A 17,765-nucleotide genomic window follows, 5' to 3' on the forward strand; every position below is an offset into this window, starting at 1 on the left:
GTCGCAGGCCTACGCTACTGCATTTTGTCATATTATCATAATGTCATAATAATGATGGTGGTACTCGGGGAGACAAATATTTTCTGAGGTAGTACGTGGTGTAAAATAAAATGAGAACCACTCTACTAGAGTATAACTCTGCATAGATTAATATATATGTTTGTCCTGGGTCCCACAGCATCTTGAACGGGTTTTATATCCCCTGCATAGCCTACAGCGGCCGTCGCAATGTTTTACATGAGCACCTATCAAAAAATTTAGCCGCATGTCATGTCGATTGAGGTTCCAATTTGTCTCATTTATTCAAACTTTTGTATTATACAAACATTTTTACATAAGATAAGATCATCAGACGTCACTGAATTTGTGCAAGAAAATCCAGTGTACTCGCAGAATCCCATCTAAAACCTTGAATTCTTCCATCAGCGTCAAAACCCAACAACGGTTATTTGACGTTTAAAAAGTGTAAGCAGCCTGTTACTTAGAATGAGCTGGACTTTAACAGCCTCTTTACTATTCCTCCCATTGAACAGATATACTGCCTACAGAAGAAGCAACGGTAAGAAGAGAATATTATTATTGAATCAGAAATAGCTCATGAGTCAACAATCGTTTTTGTTTGGTTTGAGATATATCTCTATATGGCAATGAGTATACACTTTCATCGTGCCAAAGGCTGTTTATTCCTGATAGTTTAATAACAAGAACAACAGAAATGCCTTCTGAAAATATATTATTATTAAATTGGTTTTGATTTCCATTTTTTTCACAGGATGAAAAACGAAAAACTCGTAAGTGAGACTCTCTACAGATCAGTCCAATATAGGCCGAACACACATCCTCCCATATTTTAATAATCTTCTATCATTATTTACTGTAAGAAATGTTAACCTTATTCCCCACAGGTTTTGCAAGAGATGTACCACTGATTGAAAGAGTTCTTGAGGTCAGAGATGTAAATCTTTTTAGTTAATTGTATGTTTTTATCTATACGTAAGTTTATGGTTCATCAAGTAAATAATTATTTTTTTCTTTTCATATTCAGCTATCTGATCGGGATCTATTTTTTATGGAAACAAATGAATGGAGCAGTGATAGGAGGGTCAGTATCATTTAAGTCTTATCCTACTGACAAAGTATACTATTGATGTAGACGCAAAGACTGAATATACCTTTCCAAATCATAACTCAACCGCCTAACTTACGATACGGTTTGTGTATATATTTCATGCAATATATTGAGGTAAATGTCTGCTTTATGTTGGATGAAAGATAACTTTAGAAAGGTCCTCTTTCCCTCAGAGCACCTTCATCACCAGACTTGCAAAAGCTGTGTGGGCGATGGAGCCAGAATATGCGACCACTCACAATCTGACCATCAGCCACATTATTAACTGCTGCAAGGCCATCAGACGTCTGTCAGAGAAGAAGTGTGATATCGACACAAACCCTTACCCCCAGGTCAGGTGCTAATTATTAGGCTAGTCCCAGGGCCTCCGAGACGCCTGCATGTCTAGATGCTGAGCTTCCTCATGGTTAGAATTTCCTTGGGTTGGTAAAGGTCCTTGCTTTGCGGGAAGGAAGTGGTTGTTTTGCAGGAGGAAGGTCCTTGGTTTGGAGCAATAATTTCCTTGTTTGAAAACCTGACTGAAAATGCATTCATTAATTGTATTAATTGCACGCACAAATCCTTTTAATAAATTGTTAGTATCTGACAGATGTCTAATTATGCTCTTTTAGAACATGTTTGAGCAGATCTTTGAGATCTACTCCATCATCAGCATCCTGCTGGTTTCGGATGAACCCCTGACAGTTCATCATGATTCAGGCACCATCTACCAGATCAGGTAGAAGTTGGGTCCAAACAATATCGTTCTTACTATCCTTATTTTGAGTTTGGCTGTGTAAGACAATAGACTGTAGGAAAACTAGACCATGGTTAGCTGAAAGGATATAATGTACCTGTGGTAAAGGAAAGACTAGATCTGATAAAGGACAGAGTTTTCCTTCGATAAAGTACTTTGAGACTGTGATAAAGGACTTTTAGACTGTAGCTATTATAAAGGACAGACTGTAAATGTGATAAAGGACAGTCTGTAGCTGTGATAAAGGACAGACTTAAGATGTCATTGGAGACATATTGATAAAGCCAAGACTGAAACTGGATGAAGGACTGACTGTAGCTGTGATAAAGTAGAGACTGTAGCTGTGACAAGATACATGCTATCATTTTTATTGAGACTATTATCAAGGACTTTTAAATAGTTGTTACATATATATATATATATATATATATATATATATATATACATATATATAGATGAGAGATTTTAGTAGCTTGTATTTGTGTTTTAAGTAAAAGTAAATTGTTTTAGTTGATAATTGTTTTTCCCCATTTGAAAACTAAAGTGATTCTAATGATTGGTTATTCACAGGCTCACACCAGAACAAATGGGCAATGCAGAGTTTACCTCTGAGCCCAATGGGCCGTCTGTTATACTCCCTTCGTTCTCAGAATTGCAACCTCATATCGGACAGTTCTCCAAGGTCATCGCCCAGGTATATGTGTCAAACATACCTGTGTTTTTGCTTGTTTGTGTGTTTGTTTGTTTGTTTGTTTGTTTGTTTGTTTGTTTGTTTGGTTGTTTGTTTCTGCATATGTGTGTGCTCAAGAGTTTGTATTAGGGTATGTGTTGGCCTCCTGGTGGTTCTCATGTAGTTCCTGGTGGGAGAGGTCAAAGAAGCTGACTCTGATGATTTGTAGCTCAGCTCCATTCTAATTTCTCAGTTATTCTCCTGTATGAGGTGAAAGGAAGTATATTCTTCCTCTGCATCTGCCCTTTGTTGCTTATACTGGTGTTTTAGGATAATGTGGAAAACTCCAAATGAGGGAAAATTTGGGCATCTGAATCTAAGTGACAGGGCAGCTCCATGATGGGAATGTGCTTTTAGGTAACAATGTGTTTTTGGATTCATCTTATCTTTGGGTCATATGACCCAAAGATACCAAAAGATAAATCAACGCTGGTTGATTATTGTTGCTACTTGAAAGGAAGCCTGTAATGAGGCCTTTTCCTCCTCACAGTTGGGCTTCTTCAACAAGCTACCCCACCAGACCAATGTGACCATCGTGAATAACGTATGCAGCTTCTCACTGTCCGAGGGGCTGACACCAATCCACCTGGGCAACCTGTCAGAAATGATACAGGTACAGAATCACACTGGGATGCAACTCCTGGTGCCATCAATACTCCCCGGATCCAGCTTCTGTTGAGTCTTTCAGCGTGCCATTCAATGCTGCTAACTCACAGGTGCTGATGCTTACTTCCTCAAGCTACATTAATGATACTAATGTCAACTATTGTCTTGTCAGATCTTCATCCCCAACAACGCTTCAGGACTTCAGAATGAAACTGTTGAGATGAAGAACAGCACGGTTGTCCTGACCTCATTCAACGTCACCGACACCAATACCACCATTGTCTTCAATGTTCAGCCAAGCGGCAACGCTTCATTGTTGCTGCTCCTGGCTGCAGGGAGTCCTCCAAACGCTACCAATGCCAGCATTAGCGTCATCTTAAACCAATCAGGTAGCGGTTAATATAGGGTGGATGATGGGTATCATCGGTTGGTCAGGACTGATCTCTACTACTACCAAGATGCAATATGTGATCTCTTACTTCCTGGAAAAAATAAAACAGACGAGCAAGAAGGAGAAGAAGAGGAGAAGAAGAACAAGTCAAGACAAGTCGAAGCAATATAGAGTTTGACAAGTCGTTTAAAACAGCCATCGATTTCCCTGCATAATTCTCTCCAAACACTATCTGTTTGTGTGATCAGTGTGTCTGGGAATGAGGTTATGTGGTAAAGCAGAGGCTAGCATGACTTAGCATGACTGGCTTCTACTGGTTTGCTGTGCCTGCTGCCTGCTGCCAGTGTGTGTTTGTGACATACTTGACCAACCCATATGCAAATGATAGTTAAAAACAGACTATAAGTCAAGCGCCTTGGTAAGCTCATTCAAAAGATTGTGTAGTGGCTTGTTTGTGTGTATCTGAATTTACTTTAGGCCTATATCACTTTTGATGCAATACCTGTTCAATCCACATTTTGCCACTTTTATTATTATTTTTATTTTTTTGAATATTATTTTATCTAAATATTCAACCCATGTCCTCCTGTGACAGATGGGTATCGCTGGCTGTTGACGCCCGACATGTTAGAAGAGACGGGGGGTGTGTGGTTCCTCAAGGTGGTCCTCTTCAACGCCAGCGACGATGAGCGCCTGAACGTACAATTCGTCTCCTTCATCACCAAGTGCATGTTCTGGGACGCGCTGCGGGAGGAGTGGAGCACCGAGGGCTGCCAGGTCAGACCGTTACCGCGCTCAGACACCACTGCCTTGATGGAAAAATACCACTTGCCCTATATAGTACACTATTTATATAACCTAAAAAGACCACTTGCCCTATATAGTACACTATTTATATAACCTAAAAAGACCACTTGCCCTATATAGTACACTATTTATATAACCTAAAAAGACCACTTGCCCTATATAGTACACTATTTAGGGCCTAACCTAAAAGGGTTATGTGATTTGAGTGCACAAATCCTCCTTACATAGTGCACTACTTTATACCCGAAATAAGTGCACAACTGATGCACACTTATTTCTGCACTAAATACTATGATGCATGGAGGTTTTCATTGCCATCTGACTCATCCAATAGATATGAGGGCCAATTTCTACATGGTCCAAATGTTAAACGACTAATCAGTAGTCATTGAATTGCCGATATGGGATCAGGCATGTTGTCATTAGAGAGCAGGTTGGCTTATACAGTTCATCAGTAAGGAGAAGGTAGAGGTCAGACAGGTCAATCATTAAGGAACAGCAAGGTGTGGGGAAGTGGGTAACTAAGGTGCAGGTAGGGGTTAGACAGTGGGTCCTAAAAGAGCAGGCGTTAGATAGTGGATCCTTACCTAGCAGATAGGGCTCAGACAGTGGTTCCTTAAGGAGCAGGTAGGGGTCAGACAGTGGGTCCTTAAGGAGCAGGAAGGGGTCAGACAGTGGGTCCTTAAGGAGCAGATAGGGCTCAGACAGTGGGTCCTTAAGGAGCAGGAAGGGGTCAGACAGTGGGTCCTTAAGGAGCAGGTAGATGTTAGAAACTGGGTCCTAAAGGAGCAGCTAGGGGTTAGACACTGGAGCTTAATGAGTAGTTTGTGGTTGTAACAAGAGCTCTGGTTCTTTCAGGTGGGACTGCAGAGCACCCCGGTGCTCACCCAGTGTCTGTGTAACCACCTCACCCTGTTTGGGAACTCCTTCTTCGTCATGCCCAATGCCCTGGACCTGTCCCAGACGGCCAGTCTGTTCCAGACCATAGGGGAGAACTACGTGGTTCTGGCGCTGCTCTGTGCCTTCTTTGGCCTCTACCTGGCCACCGTGCTCTGGGCCTGGTACTCGGACCGCAGAGCCCTCGTCAGGGTCGGTACCTACCTCTAACACCTGGTTACTCTGGGGTTGCTTTGTAGGACGTTATGCGATGCTCTTTGGATTTCATCTTCTTGGGATTTCATTTGTTTTGAGTGAAGTTATACAAAGCAACTGTAAACCTGACTAACCAGGGGAAATTGAGCTGTGGAATGCAAAATAAGACATAACATATATGTAAAAAATATATAAATGTATATAAACATATTCCTATTATTCTGATGAACCCATTTACAAAAGTGGTTTATTTTTTTTATTTTTTTTAACTGACATATTTCATGTTTTCATCCATTCATTTATTCACGTATTTCCTCTATTCGTGCTGTGAAACTTCAGAGGAAGATCACTGTCTTAGAGGACAACCATCCATGTGCCTCCTACAACTACCTGCTGAGTGTGCATACGGGCCAACGCAAGAACGCTGGCACCTCCTCCAACGTAAGACACCTGGCCCCTCCACTCAGGCCTCAACACTCAACCTCACTATTCAGAAAACCACAGACTAAGCATCTTTAACACTGACATACAGACAAAATATACAAATAGAAATAAAGCGCCTATCCTACCAGTACCTACCCATGGATTCAAATTGTTTTATTGTTCACCAGGATTGACAGAAAACCATCATCTTTTCCTTTCTCTTTGGGGAGCTATTAGGAAGGGATGGGAGTCATAACATGTGGCCACAAACGTCAGTCTCTCAGTAGATGGTGGTGTTTATATGTGTTCTCTATCCTTCTCTCTGAATATGATGCCTTTACTGTGTTTTCCCCGTCTCTGTGAATGTGAAGACCTCAGCGTTTACATGTGTTCTGTGGCTTTCTCTCTGAATGTGGACTGGTTTACTCCTCCTCCTCCATCAGGTGACGGTGCGGCTCATAGGCGCCGACTCAGAGAGCGAGACGCAGAACCTGGTGGACCCAGACAAGCCGGTCTTTGAGAGAGGAGCGGTGGACATGTTCCTGCTCTCAACCCCCTTCCCCCTGGGCGAACTACGCAACCTCCGCCTCCAGCACGACAGCTCCGGAGGACACCCCTCCTGGTAGCCTTCAATAATCAATCATCTATTATCAATAACACATTGATAATAACAATTACATTAATAGCACTACTTATAATAAATACGTAGAGCACTGATCAATAATCGATAATCATTCATAATAATATGCCACTGTGCATGCGAGTGTGTGCGTGTGTATGTGTGTGTGCGTGTGCATATTTGTGTGTGTGTGTGTGTGTGTGTGTCAGGTACATCAACAAGGTGATGGTGCAGGACATGCAGTCACGCCAGGTTTGTCAGTTTCTGTGTGACTGCTGGCTGAGCTCCGAACGCGGCGAGGGCACCACCAAGAAGGTTTTCAACGCTGCCAAGAACAACGAGATCGCCAGCTTCAGGTTAGAGATCCACGACAGACCATAATAATCAGCAGTCAGTGCACATTCCCATTTTACTTTTTAATATTTGGTCATTAGTAAAAACTAAAGGGAGGAGCTTTATTCTAAAGATACTTTCAGTGAATACAGATAGCCAATCTTAAGGATGTTTACTTTGGTTATTGCTAGTTTTAAGGTCGGTTTTGGATGTACTACTTACAAGACTATATTTTCATTAAGAAGCAGCTTTTATCCAAAGAGACTAACAGTGAATACATATGCAATTCAGATAATGGTAGTGCGTCTTGCTCAGGGATGCCAACAGGTAGACTGCATACATTGGGGGGAAAAAGAAGTACGTTTAGACTGGGAATTGAACACATTTTACTGGATTATAATATACCAAAGCTGTCCAACATGTCGAAAAGTACTGATACAGCTATCAGGTACAACACTGATAGCCTTACAGATGCAAAAACAGAGAAGAGATTTGGTGTAATAGTGTGTGTAAAATACACTGATTAGTTTATTTGGGGGCATTGCAGTTGTGTGAGGGCAAGACTTTGTTCTGTGACAGGAACATTTTCCACAACCGGACCTCCACGGGCTTCAGGGACGAACACATCTGGGTGTCCATCGTGGACCCCCCCTGGCGCAGTCCCTTCACCCGCGCACAGAGAGTGTCCTGCTGCATGAGCCTGCTGCTGTGCACCATGGCCATTAACATCGCCTTCTGGAACATTCCTGCAGACCCCAACTCCCCCGTTCTCTTCTCCTTCGGTGAGTAGAGGGGAGGGAGAGAGAGAGAGGTGTGTGGGGGGGGGGGGGGGGACTATACATGTGTGTGCATATGTGTATACATACGTACGTGTTTGCGTGTGGCTTACAGGCTCCCTGCACATTACGTGGCAGGAGATCATGGTGGGCGTGCAGAGTGGTCTCCTCATGTTCCCCATCAACATCCTCATCATTACCATATTCAGGAGCATCAAACCCCGTCTCTCCGTCGGAGAGAAGAAGAAGAACAAGCAGCAAATACAACCGCCAACCGTTACCATACCCCTAGTGCTGCAGGTCGGACAACAATAGATTACATTACATGACATTAGCTACCTTCCCTTCCATCACTGTAATGGCTGTTCCTTTCGGAATTCAAAGCCATTTTCGCAAGTGATAGTAGTATTTCAAAGCACCTTTATACAGTTCCAGAGATCCATCGCAGTGATGCTCATACATCCCAAATGTAAACCAAAGTGAAAAGCTTTGTGTGTGTGGTAGTGTTTGTGGTTGTGGTGGTGGTTGAAAATCGGTTTTACTCATAACTGCTGGTACTCTAAAACCTGCAGTTCCCAAAAATACTTCCAACTATAAATTTTTACCAAAACCTCTCTGGATGTTGCTGAGGTGCCAATTACCACTTAATCACTCACCTCAATTATCGCCATTATCTCCTTATCAAGAAGTTCATACAATTATAATTCATAATTAAAAAACAACTTAATAACGACTCCTCCAATTATATTATATTAAATGACAACATAACATTACACTAGATAACATTATATTGCATAGTAATACATTAGTATATATTACGTTTGATTACAATAGTTAAGTTATTGGTTGAAGTTGATTTGTTTGTGTGATGTGACATAGTGTTGTTGGATCGTAGAGTGTGTAGTGTGTTGTTGTTTTGTGTCCTGTTGTTGTAGTGTAATATGTCTTGTTGTTGTAGTGTATTGTGTCACGTTGTTAGGTGTTAAGTGTATGTTGATTGTGTGTAATGTCAATTGTAGTGTCTTGTTGTAGTGTAATATGTCTTGTTGATGTAGTGTATTGTGTCTTCTAGTTGTAGTGTATTGTGTCTTGTTGTAAGGCGTTATGTGTCTTGTTGGTTGTGTGTGATGTGTCTTGTAGTTGTAGTCTATTGTGTCTTGTTGTAGTGTAATGTTTCTTGTTGTAGAGATTGGATAATCAAAGCTGAAATTGTGGTCCTGCAGGAAACAGAGAAGGTGGTGATGTCATTGTGTCAGAGCCCCAAGAACAATGTGTGCTATCTGGAAGAGAGACTGGAGTCCACCTACCAACTGCCCCTGGCCCTCGACAAGATCCACCAGGTCCTGCTGCTCATGCAAGGTATGAGCATACACATACACTGACCCTGTGGGCAGACCCTCCTACACCCACAACACTCAAGCACACGTTGCAGCATTGTTGTAATTGGTGGGTGTGTGGAGGAAGTTCAGAGCTAAAAAAAATATAACTATATATATATGAAGAGATCGGAATGACTTATATGTAACAAAACTGTAATCATATTTTTGCTTTGTGTAAGTGAGGGTGACCGTTGCCCATTGCTGCTTTTTATGGGATTTAATTGGTTGATTCGTACCATATTATAGTGTGACTGCAACAGTCTAGTAGCAAAAGTGTTGATTTATATAAACTTGTGTGCATCTTAATGATACTTCCCCTCACATCAGCTGCGTGCGAGAGGAGCGTTTCTTGCTTACGCCGGTTAAAAACCTATCTAAGCAATCTGGGTGTGCAGGCGATCAGTTCCAGAAGGACCAAAGCATTGGACGTCAATGCAGTGATTGACTGCTTCACTGCAAATCACAACTGGCGGATCGTTCTAATTGTGCTTGCATTGTTGTAAAACAGAAAATTTAGTGACGTGCATTTAATTTCATTTTAGCCTATTAGCCCGGGATCATTGAATCTTCTCTTTCTCTAGTCGTATTATTTGTTAGTTTGCTACGAAAAAATTTATTAGCACCTGCTATAAACAATGCAGTCCGCCCGTAGCTCCCGCAATCATAATTCTTGGCACCACTACTGATGAATAAGAGCTGATGCAATCAAATCAAAACTTTGTTTGGATTTCTCAGAGGTGAGGCAAAAAGCTAATTTTCGGGCCAGGCTATTCTATAAACCTTAGTATTTGTAAAAGGATATTTATAATATGAAAAGATATACATACTTATATGGTCCTGAAGGAGAGGATGAGAGAATCCCCTACTGGGTAAATAATATGATATATATATCGATATATGTTATATGATATCTGACTTATTTTATGATTTTGATTCATTAACTACTATGGTCCTCAAGGAGAGGGTGAAAGCACCCCCCACTGGGTGTTCTGCAGCCGCTACCTCCTGCTGTGCCTGGCCCACCTCTTGCAGTGTCTGGAGAAGTTGGACGTGAAGAACTTCCACAGCCCTGCCGACTCCCAGCAGCTCTTCGACATCACTAACCAGCTGCTGCGCAAGGCAGAGATGGTCTACACCTGCCACAAGGCAGCTTGGTACACAATCGATAGGCTCTTAATCTATATAGTATATTCAAACACACAAACCTGTCACAAGGGCGCATGGTGCATTATATACATTATATACATATTCTATATATGTATATAAAAGGCATCATGGTGTGTTCTTTATATACTCTAGCTATATCTATATGTACACACCTGTCACAATGCAGCATGATTTGTTATCTGTTTACTCTAGATCAGTGGTCTCTTTTCCTCTGAGAGCTAAATCCGTCGTGTTGGAGACCCCTGCTCTAGATCTTTATATACATACACACACATCTGCCACAATGGAGCATGGTACAATATATGTATATTTTTATCTGTATGCAACTAGAAATCTGCCACAACTAAGAGGGGGTTTACGGACCCATTACGTCCTTGCGGACCCTCCTTGTGTCCACCTCAAGGGCCTGACGTGCGCCTTCCAAAAATTGTAAGCTTGCGTCGAGGCAACGCAGCGGCAAGGGCTCTGATTGGTCCACTCACTAAACCCGATGCAGAACCAAAACAGGTTCGAACTGCGTCGAAGCATCTGCGCGGTCATTGCGTCGCGTCGACGTGGAACCATAACTGAGCCTTAAAGAAGTAAGACCTTTAAGAGACAGTTAGCCCACTCATTCAAATGGAATTCCCCAGGTGATTTAAAAATATATATTTGGGGAATTTTTGAGAGTTATCCCAATGGTTACGACCCATGCCAACTTTAAGATACTTTCATACTACCGTCGTTGTGTTGGGTTTATAAGCGTTATAATAAGCAATGTTGTAAATGAAATGTGATAGCGTTATAATATAGGTGTCCTGGAAGCCTAACCCTTACTCGGACTCTCACACACACACACACACCGACACCGACACACACACACACACACACACACACACACACACACACCGCGCAGCCGTTGCCCCTTGGTCGTTACATCAGACAACCTTAGTAGTAGTCTGATGTTTTTTCCAAAGTGACCTCTTCAATTATTATAGAAATTAACGGATAACATCAGATAAAGTAAATCGTATCTTATTCATTCATCATTCACTCCGGAAATTAAGGTTGATCATTAAATGTGTTTTAATCTTTGGTGTGTTTCCAAGTATGTGTGTTTTGTTTGCTGAGAGCACAACTTAATCAAATGAACTGCTTTAGAAATTAATGTGTGTGTGTGTGTGTGTGTGTGTGTGTGTGTGTGTGTGTGTGTGTGTGTGTGTGTGTGTGTGTGTGTGTGTGTGTGTGTGTGTGTGTGTGTGTGTGTGTCCGTCCAACAGCCCCACTCCAGTGAATAGAAAAAAGAAAAAGATCTCTGGCGGATGCTCGCTGCCCTGGTGGTTCGTCTTCATCGCCTGGTTCCTTCTGCTCTCCATCAGCGGCATTTCCACCTTCTTCACCCTCCTCTATGGACTCAAATACGGCAAAGAGAAGTCCATCCAGTGGGTCATCTCCCTGGGCCTGTCACTCTTCCAGAGCATCTTTATCCTGCAGCCCTTGAAGGTAAGCCGGTGGCTTCTAGTGAAGTCAGTGGCAAGACAGAGGGCTCCTAGGCATTTCACTCTCACGAGAGAACGCATGGAGGCGGATGCCTCAAAAATGTGTTTTTTCTCTTTGACCGGCAGCTGTTAACTGATGCATTCAGATTACAGGGAGTAGGAGATTGGTTTACAATATAATATCCAATAAAAATAATCCACCCCTAAACTCACATGCCCCCCTTAACAGCGACTTCTACTAAATTTGCAATTGTTATGAAAATAATAGTTTTAAGGTATACACTCTGCACCATTTTGCAGAAACATTTCTGAATTGATGGTATGTACTGATGGGGCTATAGACAAAAAAGTTTGGTTGCTCTAAGAAGATTTTATAACCTGAGAAATGACTCCTTTAGAGGTTGATTTGCATTGGAAATAATGCAAATTAACTTCTGAAAGGAAAACCAGGTTCCCTGTTTGAGCAAGTTCAAGCCAATACGTCCATGGTCTCCGACAACGAATAAAAACTAAAAACCTTCTTGCCCATTTCTGGTATAATTGTTTTTTGTAGGGGAGTGGCTTTGTTGTCGTTCAGGCTCACTATCTTTGAACAAGGCATTCCTACAATCAGATTTGTGGATTGCAGCCAGAATGTTGATGATGATTGATTTACACTTCCTGGTAACAATGGGCAATTTGAGTCCAAGTCCATTGATCCTTGGATCAATCCAAGGATTGATCCAAGGATCAATACATATCACTGCTATGCAACCCACTACATTACATCACTATTTGCTTAAAATAAGTTGGCGTTGGGTTTGGTTCTCCTTTAAGGAGTCCACAAGACCTACCACCATAACGCCATGATATTGTTGGACAAGAACCGTGTGTGTGTGTGTGTGTGTGTGTGTGTGTGTGTGTGTGTGTAGGTGATCGGTGTGGCTGTGTTCTTCGCTCTGTTACTGAGGCCCGTCGCTGTTGAGGAGACGGAGGAGGTAGAGACAGTGATTTTTGGTAAGAACCAGATGATTGTGACCTACGGCAGGGATGGGCAACATTCATGATAAAGAGGGCCACATGACTGTGCACTTCAACTAATCGTATATGAGAGAAGCTACAAAATAATAAAAAATGTGTAGATATATGGTGGCTGGTGATTACATTTGTGGGTGGGATAAGTCATGGACTAATCTGCGGCGATTTAAGTTGAAATCTTTCATGACTGATAGTTTCTAAGCAAACATACAGACATATGGGTTTGCCTTTGAGTTATATGAACAGATACTCTGCTTCTCATCTTGACTGAAATGTACCTTTTATTAAAAAATAAAATGAAATGTACATTTATTAAAAAATAATAATAATCATTTGTATAATATTTTAAATTATCTGCGGTTCGCACTGAGCAAGGATGCGACAGTTGCCCCTCCCTGACCTACGGTATCATCACGTGACCTGTGGGATCATTGTGTGACCTACGTAGCCGATGCTTCCGGTCTCCTTTGGCTTCTAAATAATGGATCACAATCAATTACATCAAAGATCCGTCCCCCATCTTTATAGATTCAACTTGCGCCTTAATCTTTTGTTTTATAAACATTGTTAAAAGTGTATTTGTTTGTTTAGGATTGTTTAGCTTCACTGACATTGTAATAGCATGATATTTTGTCTAAATTTTATATTTAAGCAAAACCATACTTAAGGGAATCTGCATCGTGCCTATGCAGCATCACAGCTGTGAAAATATCCACGATATTGCGCCACCTCAAGTTAATGTTACTGAGGTGCAATCAGGTAAGTTAGTGGCCCTCTAGATGATTGACAAAAACATCTCCCCTCCTTTCCACAGAGCAACAAGACAGGTGCAGGCGGTACACTGGCAGACAGGGGGACTGAAGACACAGACACACCCACTAACACACACACACACACACACACACACACTCACACCCACACAGATGTTATTTAGGAAAATATGAATAACTGATGAGATGACTTGTGGATTAACTGTGGTTTTGGCTGCTAAATCTGAGGTTTAGAGAGTAGATGATTTAATATGATTGGTAATGTGTTAGTAGATGAAAGGTCGTTTTGCTGCTGCTAATTCATTTCAAATAGTTTTTTTGATCTAAATATGAATTGAACATAATAAATTAGATATGATTTGCTAAGCAATGTGTGAGATTTTAACACCTACTCCTTACTGCATACAATTTGACGCGTTAGATATATTGCAAGATATACTTTTAAGTATTGCAAGAAATTATGAGCTCGGATTTAGACAAATTATAGCACATTTCTTAATTAAATATTCCTTGCCAGAAAGTTAGTTTTTGTCTTTCAGTTTAAGTTAACATGTTTCAACCTAGTTTTTAATGACACTGGCTATTCCTTAAACTTATTTTTGTTCAGAAAACTATCAAGTATATGGTAGGCAACATGAGCTCTGCTATATGTTAATAAAGTCAACATAGGATATATCTTATTCAATCAAATTTCTTACTTTAGTCATTTTATGCATTAAATCTGTATTACCTGTGTGAATCTGAATAAAGTGGTCTAAACTCTATCTGAATATGCAAGTTAAAGGTGCATTGTGTAATATTAAGTGGGATCTAGAGGCGACGTTGTAGATGTCACCAACTGAATAGGCCCTACCACCTCCCCTCACCCCTACCTTTCGAACGATATAGAAAAAGATGAGCCAATTTTCCCCCAGCAGAACCGTCTCGGAAGCGTCACAGCAGTTAAAAGTTTGCCGAAGACAATAGAAACCATCATAGTGAATGTCAGGGGTGTTTCTAGGTTTCATAAACATCCGGGGCTTAGCCCAGACGGAAAATGAAAATGCCAAATTTATTTGTAAACTTGGCATGCATTTTTTCATAATGCTTCACCTAAATAAACAAAATACGCAGTTTATTATAGCTTAAAATAGCTACCTGACTGCTTTGCTGCTTATCCCCAAACATCTAAAGTTCCATTCAAGTTATTTCAGAGTAAAATGAATACAAGTGATACAGACCTTACATACACACACGCACAGATCTGACTGAGGGTAGGATAGGTTAATTCACTTGAGGTGGTAAAAAGGTTATGCTATTAAATGGTTTATACTCTTGCCAGCAGGACTATCTAGACTAAGCTACTTATAAGTTATAATTACTTTTATTTATTTTACCAAAAAATTATATTCGGGGGCTAATTAAACACAGGGTCTGTTTTCATGTCTGGGTTTAGGTTCAGGTTCTGCTTTCAGGGCCTAAATGACCAGATTAACACGCGTCCTTCCGTAGCCGAGATTGGCCTTTGGGGCAGTATGTACATTTTTAAATACATGAATAGGCTTGAATTTAGTAGTAATATGGATGTTTTATATTTTTACAAAATCGATTATGTGAACATTGCTGAATAACATTCATCATGTATATTAAATGTATTGCAGGAGTTTAGCTTGACAATAACCAAGTTAAAGGACAATTAAATGAACAGCACCAAAAATGCAGAAGTCAATGTGGGATTTTAATATAAAAACAACAATTGACGGAAGTTAAATACATATACATACAAATACAAGCAGAGGAAAACATTTGCCCAGATGAATCTTTTCAAAATGTCACCATTCAGAAAGCAAGTGAAGAGGTTTGTGTAAAAGCAGTCCTCCCTGACCAGCTCTGTCCCTGACTCTAAACCCTGACTCTCAACCCTAACGCTGAACCCTCTGAGGGCAGGAAGACGCTCCTTCAGTGTAAAGGTTCAAGGAGACACTCCTTCGGAGTAACGGTTCGAACCACTGAGAAGGAAGAAGAAGCGGAAGGAGTAGAGAGTAGTGAAGTAGTGAGGTTAGTGACAGACTTGAGGGAAAGGCGTGTGGAAGCACACGGCTACATGTGGGGTCAAGAAGATCACTCCCACTGGAGGTCATTGATCCATCAGCCTCAGACCGCTGAGCTCAGCAGGACTTCTGGAGTACGAGGCTCAGATGAACTGAGGAGACGGGACAAGCAGGATGTCCGGATCAGGTGGGGTTTAGCTCAGGTGTGTCTACCCTGACCAAACAAGGAAATGCATTAGGTTAAATATTCAAAAGATGCAACATCTAAACCAAAGAGACGCCATTAAGGAGCAGGCAGGCTTTAGGGCGCCTTGCTCAAGGACGCATCACTGTATACTGAGGACTTGAAGCCGGCACCATTGGTCTGAGAGTTGAACCCCCAACCCCCTACCTAGTCCACTATGTCCAGATAATGCAAACTTACGAGGAATCGTTGATGGTAGAGTCCTGGTCGCCCTCAGGATTTGCTTTCCAGATGTACGGCTTCTTAGTTAGTCCTCCAGATTCCTGGTCTGGTTACAAATATAATTTGTCTCCAATGTAAGGTCAGAAACACAGTAGTAGTTTGTCTCTAATGTAAGGTCACAAACACAGGAGTAGTTGGGCTCTAATGGCGCGTAACAAAGTAGCAGCTGTAGTTTGTTTGGTAACCAACCAAAGTAGTATGCCTTAACATCTACTGGACAAACTAATCCTGCGTTACAACAAGTCCACTCTGTTTACTTTATGCAAACTTACAATCCTTGTTGGTAGAGTGATGGTCATCCTCCAGATTCACGGCTCCCCTACCAGCTCGCCTCCGCTCCAGAAACACATTCTAGTAAGAAAACACAGCGGTAGTTTGTTAATGCATGTCAAAGTAACAGCTGTATTTTGCCCTTTAAGTCAACTATGTAGGTAAATACAAACTTACGAGGAATCCTTGTTGGTCGATTCCTAGTCGTCCTCCAGCGTCTCAGCTCCTCCATCAGCTCTCCTCAGACAGAGTCCTGGTCTGTAACAAACAGCGGAAGTCTTGCTGCAACATGTGGTAAAACGGATGTAGTTGTCTGGTATATGGTACAAACGCCGGTGGTTTGTGGTAGCAGTATTCTACGAGAAGTGGCAGTGAGTGTGATGTCACTTCAGAGTCAGGCTCCATCTACCCCACGACAGACAACCTCCACCAGGCAGGGCCTTCAGCACGGCTCCTCAACCAGGCAGGGCCTCCATCAGGCAGGGCCTCCATCAGCTCCTCCACCAGGCAGGGCCTTCAGCATGGCTCCTCCATCAGCTCCTTCAGCCATGGATTCCTGGTCTGGTTACAAACACAGAAGTTTAATACATATTTTTGCAACGGAAATCAGAGGAAAACATTTTCCCAAATGAAACTTTTCAAAATGTCACCACCATTCAGAAAGCAAGTGAAGAGGTTTGTGTAAAACCAGCACTCACTGACCAGCTCTGTCCCTGACTCTAAACCCTGACTCTCAACCCTAACGCTGAACCCTTTGAGGACAGGAAGACACTCCTTCAGTGTAAAGGTTTAAGGAGACACTCCTTCAGAGTAAAGGTTCGAACAACGGAGAAGGAAGAAGGGGAAGGAGTAGAGAGTAGTGAGGTTAGTGACAGACTTGAGGGAAAAGCGTGTGGAAGCACACGGGTATATGTGGGGTCAAGAAGATCACTCCCACTGGAGGTCATTGATCCATCAGCCTCAGAGTGCTGAGCTCAGCAGGTCTTCTGGAGGAAGAGGCTCAGATGAACTGAGGAGACAGGATCAGCAGGATGTCCGGATCAGGTGGGGTTCAGCTCAGGTGTGTCTGCCCCCGCCCAGACAGGATCAGGTGAGGTTCAGCTCAGGTGTGTCTGCCCGGACCAAACAAGGACATGGATTAGGATCAATATTCAAAAGATGCAACATTATCTGAACCAAAGAGACGTCAATAAGGAGCAGGCAGGATTTAGGACGCCTTGCTCAAGGAAGCATCACTGTATTCTGAGGACTTGAACTCGGCACCATTGGTTTGAGAGTTGAACCCCCAACCCCCTACCTAGTCCACTATATCCAGATAATGCAAACTTACGAGGAATCCTTGATGGTAGAGTCCTGGTCGCCCTCAGGATTTGCCTTCCAGATGTTCGGCTTCTCCGTCAGTCCTCCAGATTCCTGGTCACAAACGTAATTGTCACTTCTTGTAAGGTAAAACAGTAGTAATTCGTCTCTAATGTGAGGTAAACAAAGTAGTAATTTGTCTCCAATGTAAGGTCACAAACAGAGAGTTAGGCTCTATGGCGCATAA

General features: G+C 42.0%; 1 protein-coding gene across 1 annotated transcript in view; it reads left to right on the forward strand.

Moving 5' to 3' along the window:
• Window positions 1–14,208, forward strand: part of pkd1l3 (polycystic kidney disease 1-like 3) — a 16,551-nt gene extending 2,343 nt beyond the window's left edge. Inside the window, exons 3-23 of the mRNA XM_030376188.1 lie at window positions 534–559; window positions 773–791; window positions 906–946; window positions 1,046–1,102; window positions 1,303–1,461; window positions 1,741–1,847; window positions 2,436–2,559; window positions 3,086–3,208; window positions 3,374–3,590; window positions 4,188–4,369; window positions 5,258–5,488; window positions 5,831–5,932; window positions 6,358–6,536; window positions 6,743–6,889; window positions 7,446–7,648; window positions 7,758–7,942; window positions 8,866–9,001; window positions 9,980–10,175; window positions 11,448–11,670; window positions 12,578–12,662; window positions 13,498–14,208. Coding sequence (XP_030232048.1) covers window positions 534–559; window positions 773–791; window positions 906–946; window positions 1,046–1,102; window positions 1,303–1,461; window positions 1,741–1,847; window positions 2,436–2,559; window positions 3,086–3,208; window positions 3,374–3,590; window positions 4,188–4,369; window positions 5,258–5,488; window positions 5,831–5,932; window positions 6,358–6,536; window positions 6,743–6,889; window positions 7,446–7,648; window positions 7,758–7,942; window positions 8,866–9,001; window positions 9,980–10,175; window positions 11,448–11,670; window positions 12,578–12,662; window positions 13,498–13,544 — 2,789 coding nt within the window. The 3' untranslated portion in view covers window positions 13,545–14,208. The remainder of the gene's footprint in view (window positions 1–533; window positions 560–772; window positions 792–905; window positions 947–1,045; window positions 1,103–1,302; window positions 1,462–1,740; window positions 1,848–2,435; window positions 2,560–3,085; window positions 3,209–3,373; window positions 3,591–4,187; window positions 4,370–5,257; window positions 5,489–5,830; window positions 5,933–6,357; window positions 6,537–6,742; window positions 6,890–7,445; window positions 7,649–7,757; window positions 7,943–8,865; window positions 9,002–9,979; window positions 10,176–11,447; window positions 11,671–12,577; window positions 12,663–13,497) is intronic.
• Window positions 14,209–17,765: the final 3,557 nt, after the last annotated feature.

The sequence above is a fragment of the Gadus morhua genome, chromosome 14, assembly GCF_902167405.1.
Source record: "Gadus morhua chromosome 14, gadMor3.0, whole genome shotgun sequence".
In the NCBI taxonomy this organism is placed as follows: domain Eukaryota; kingdom Metazoa; phylum Chordata; class Actinopteri; order Gadiformes; family Gadidae; genus Gadus; species Gadus morhua.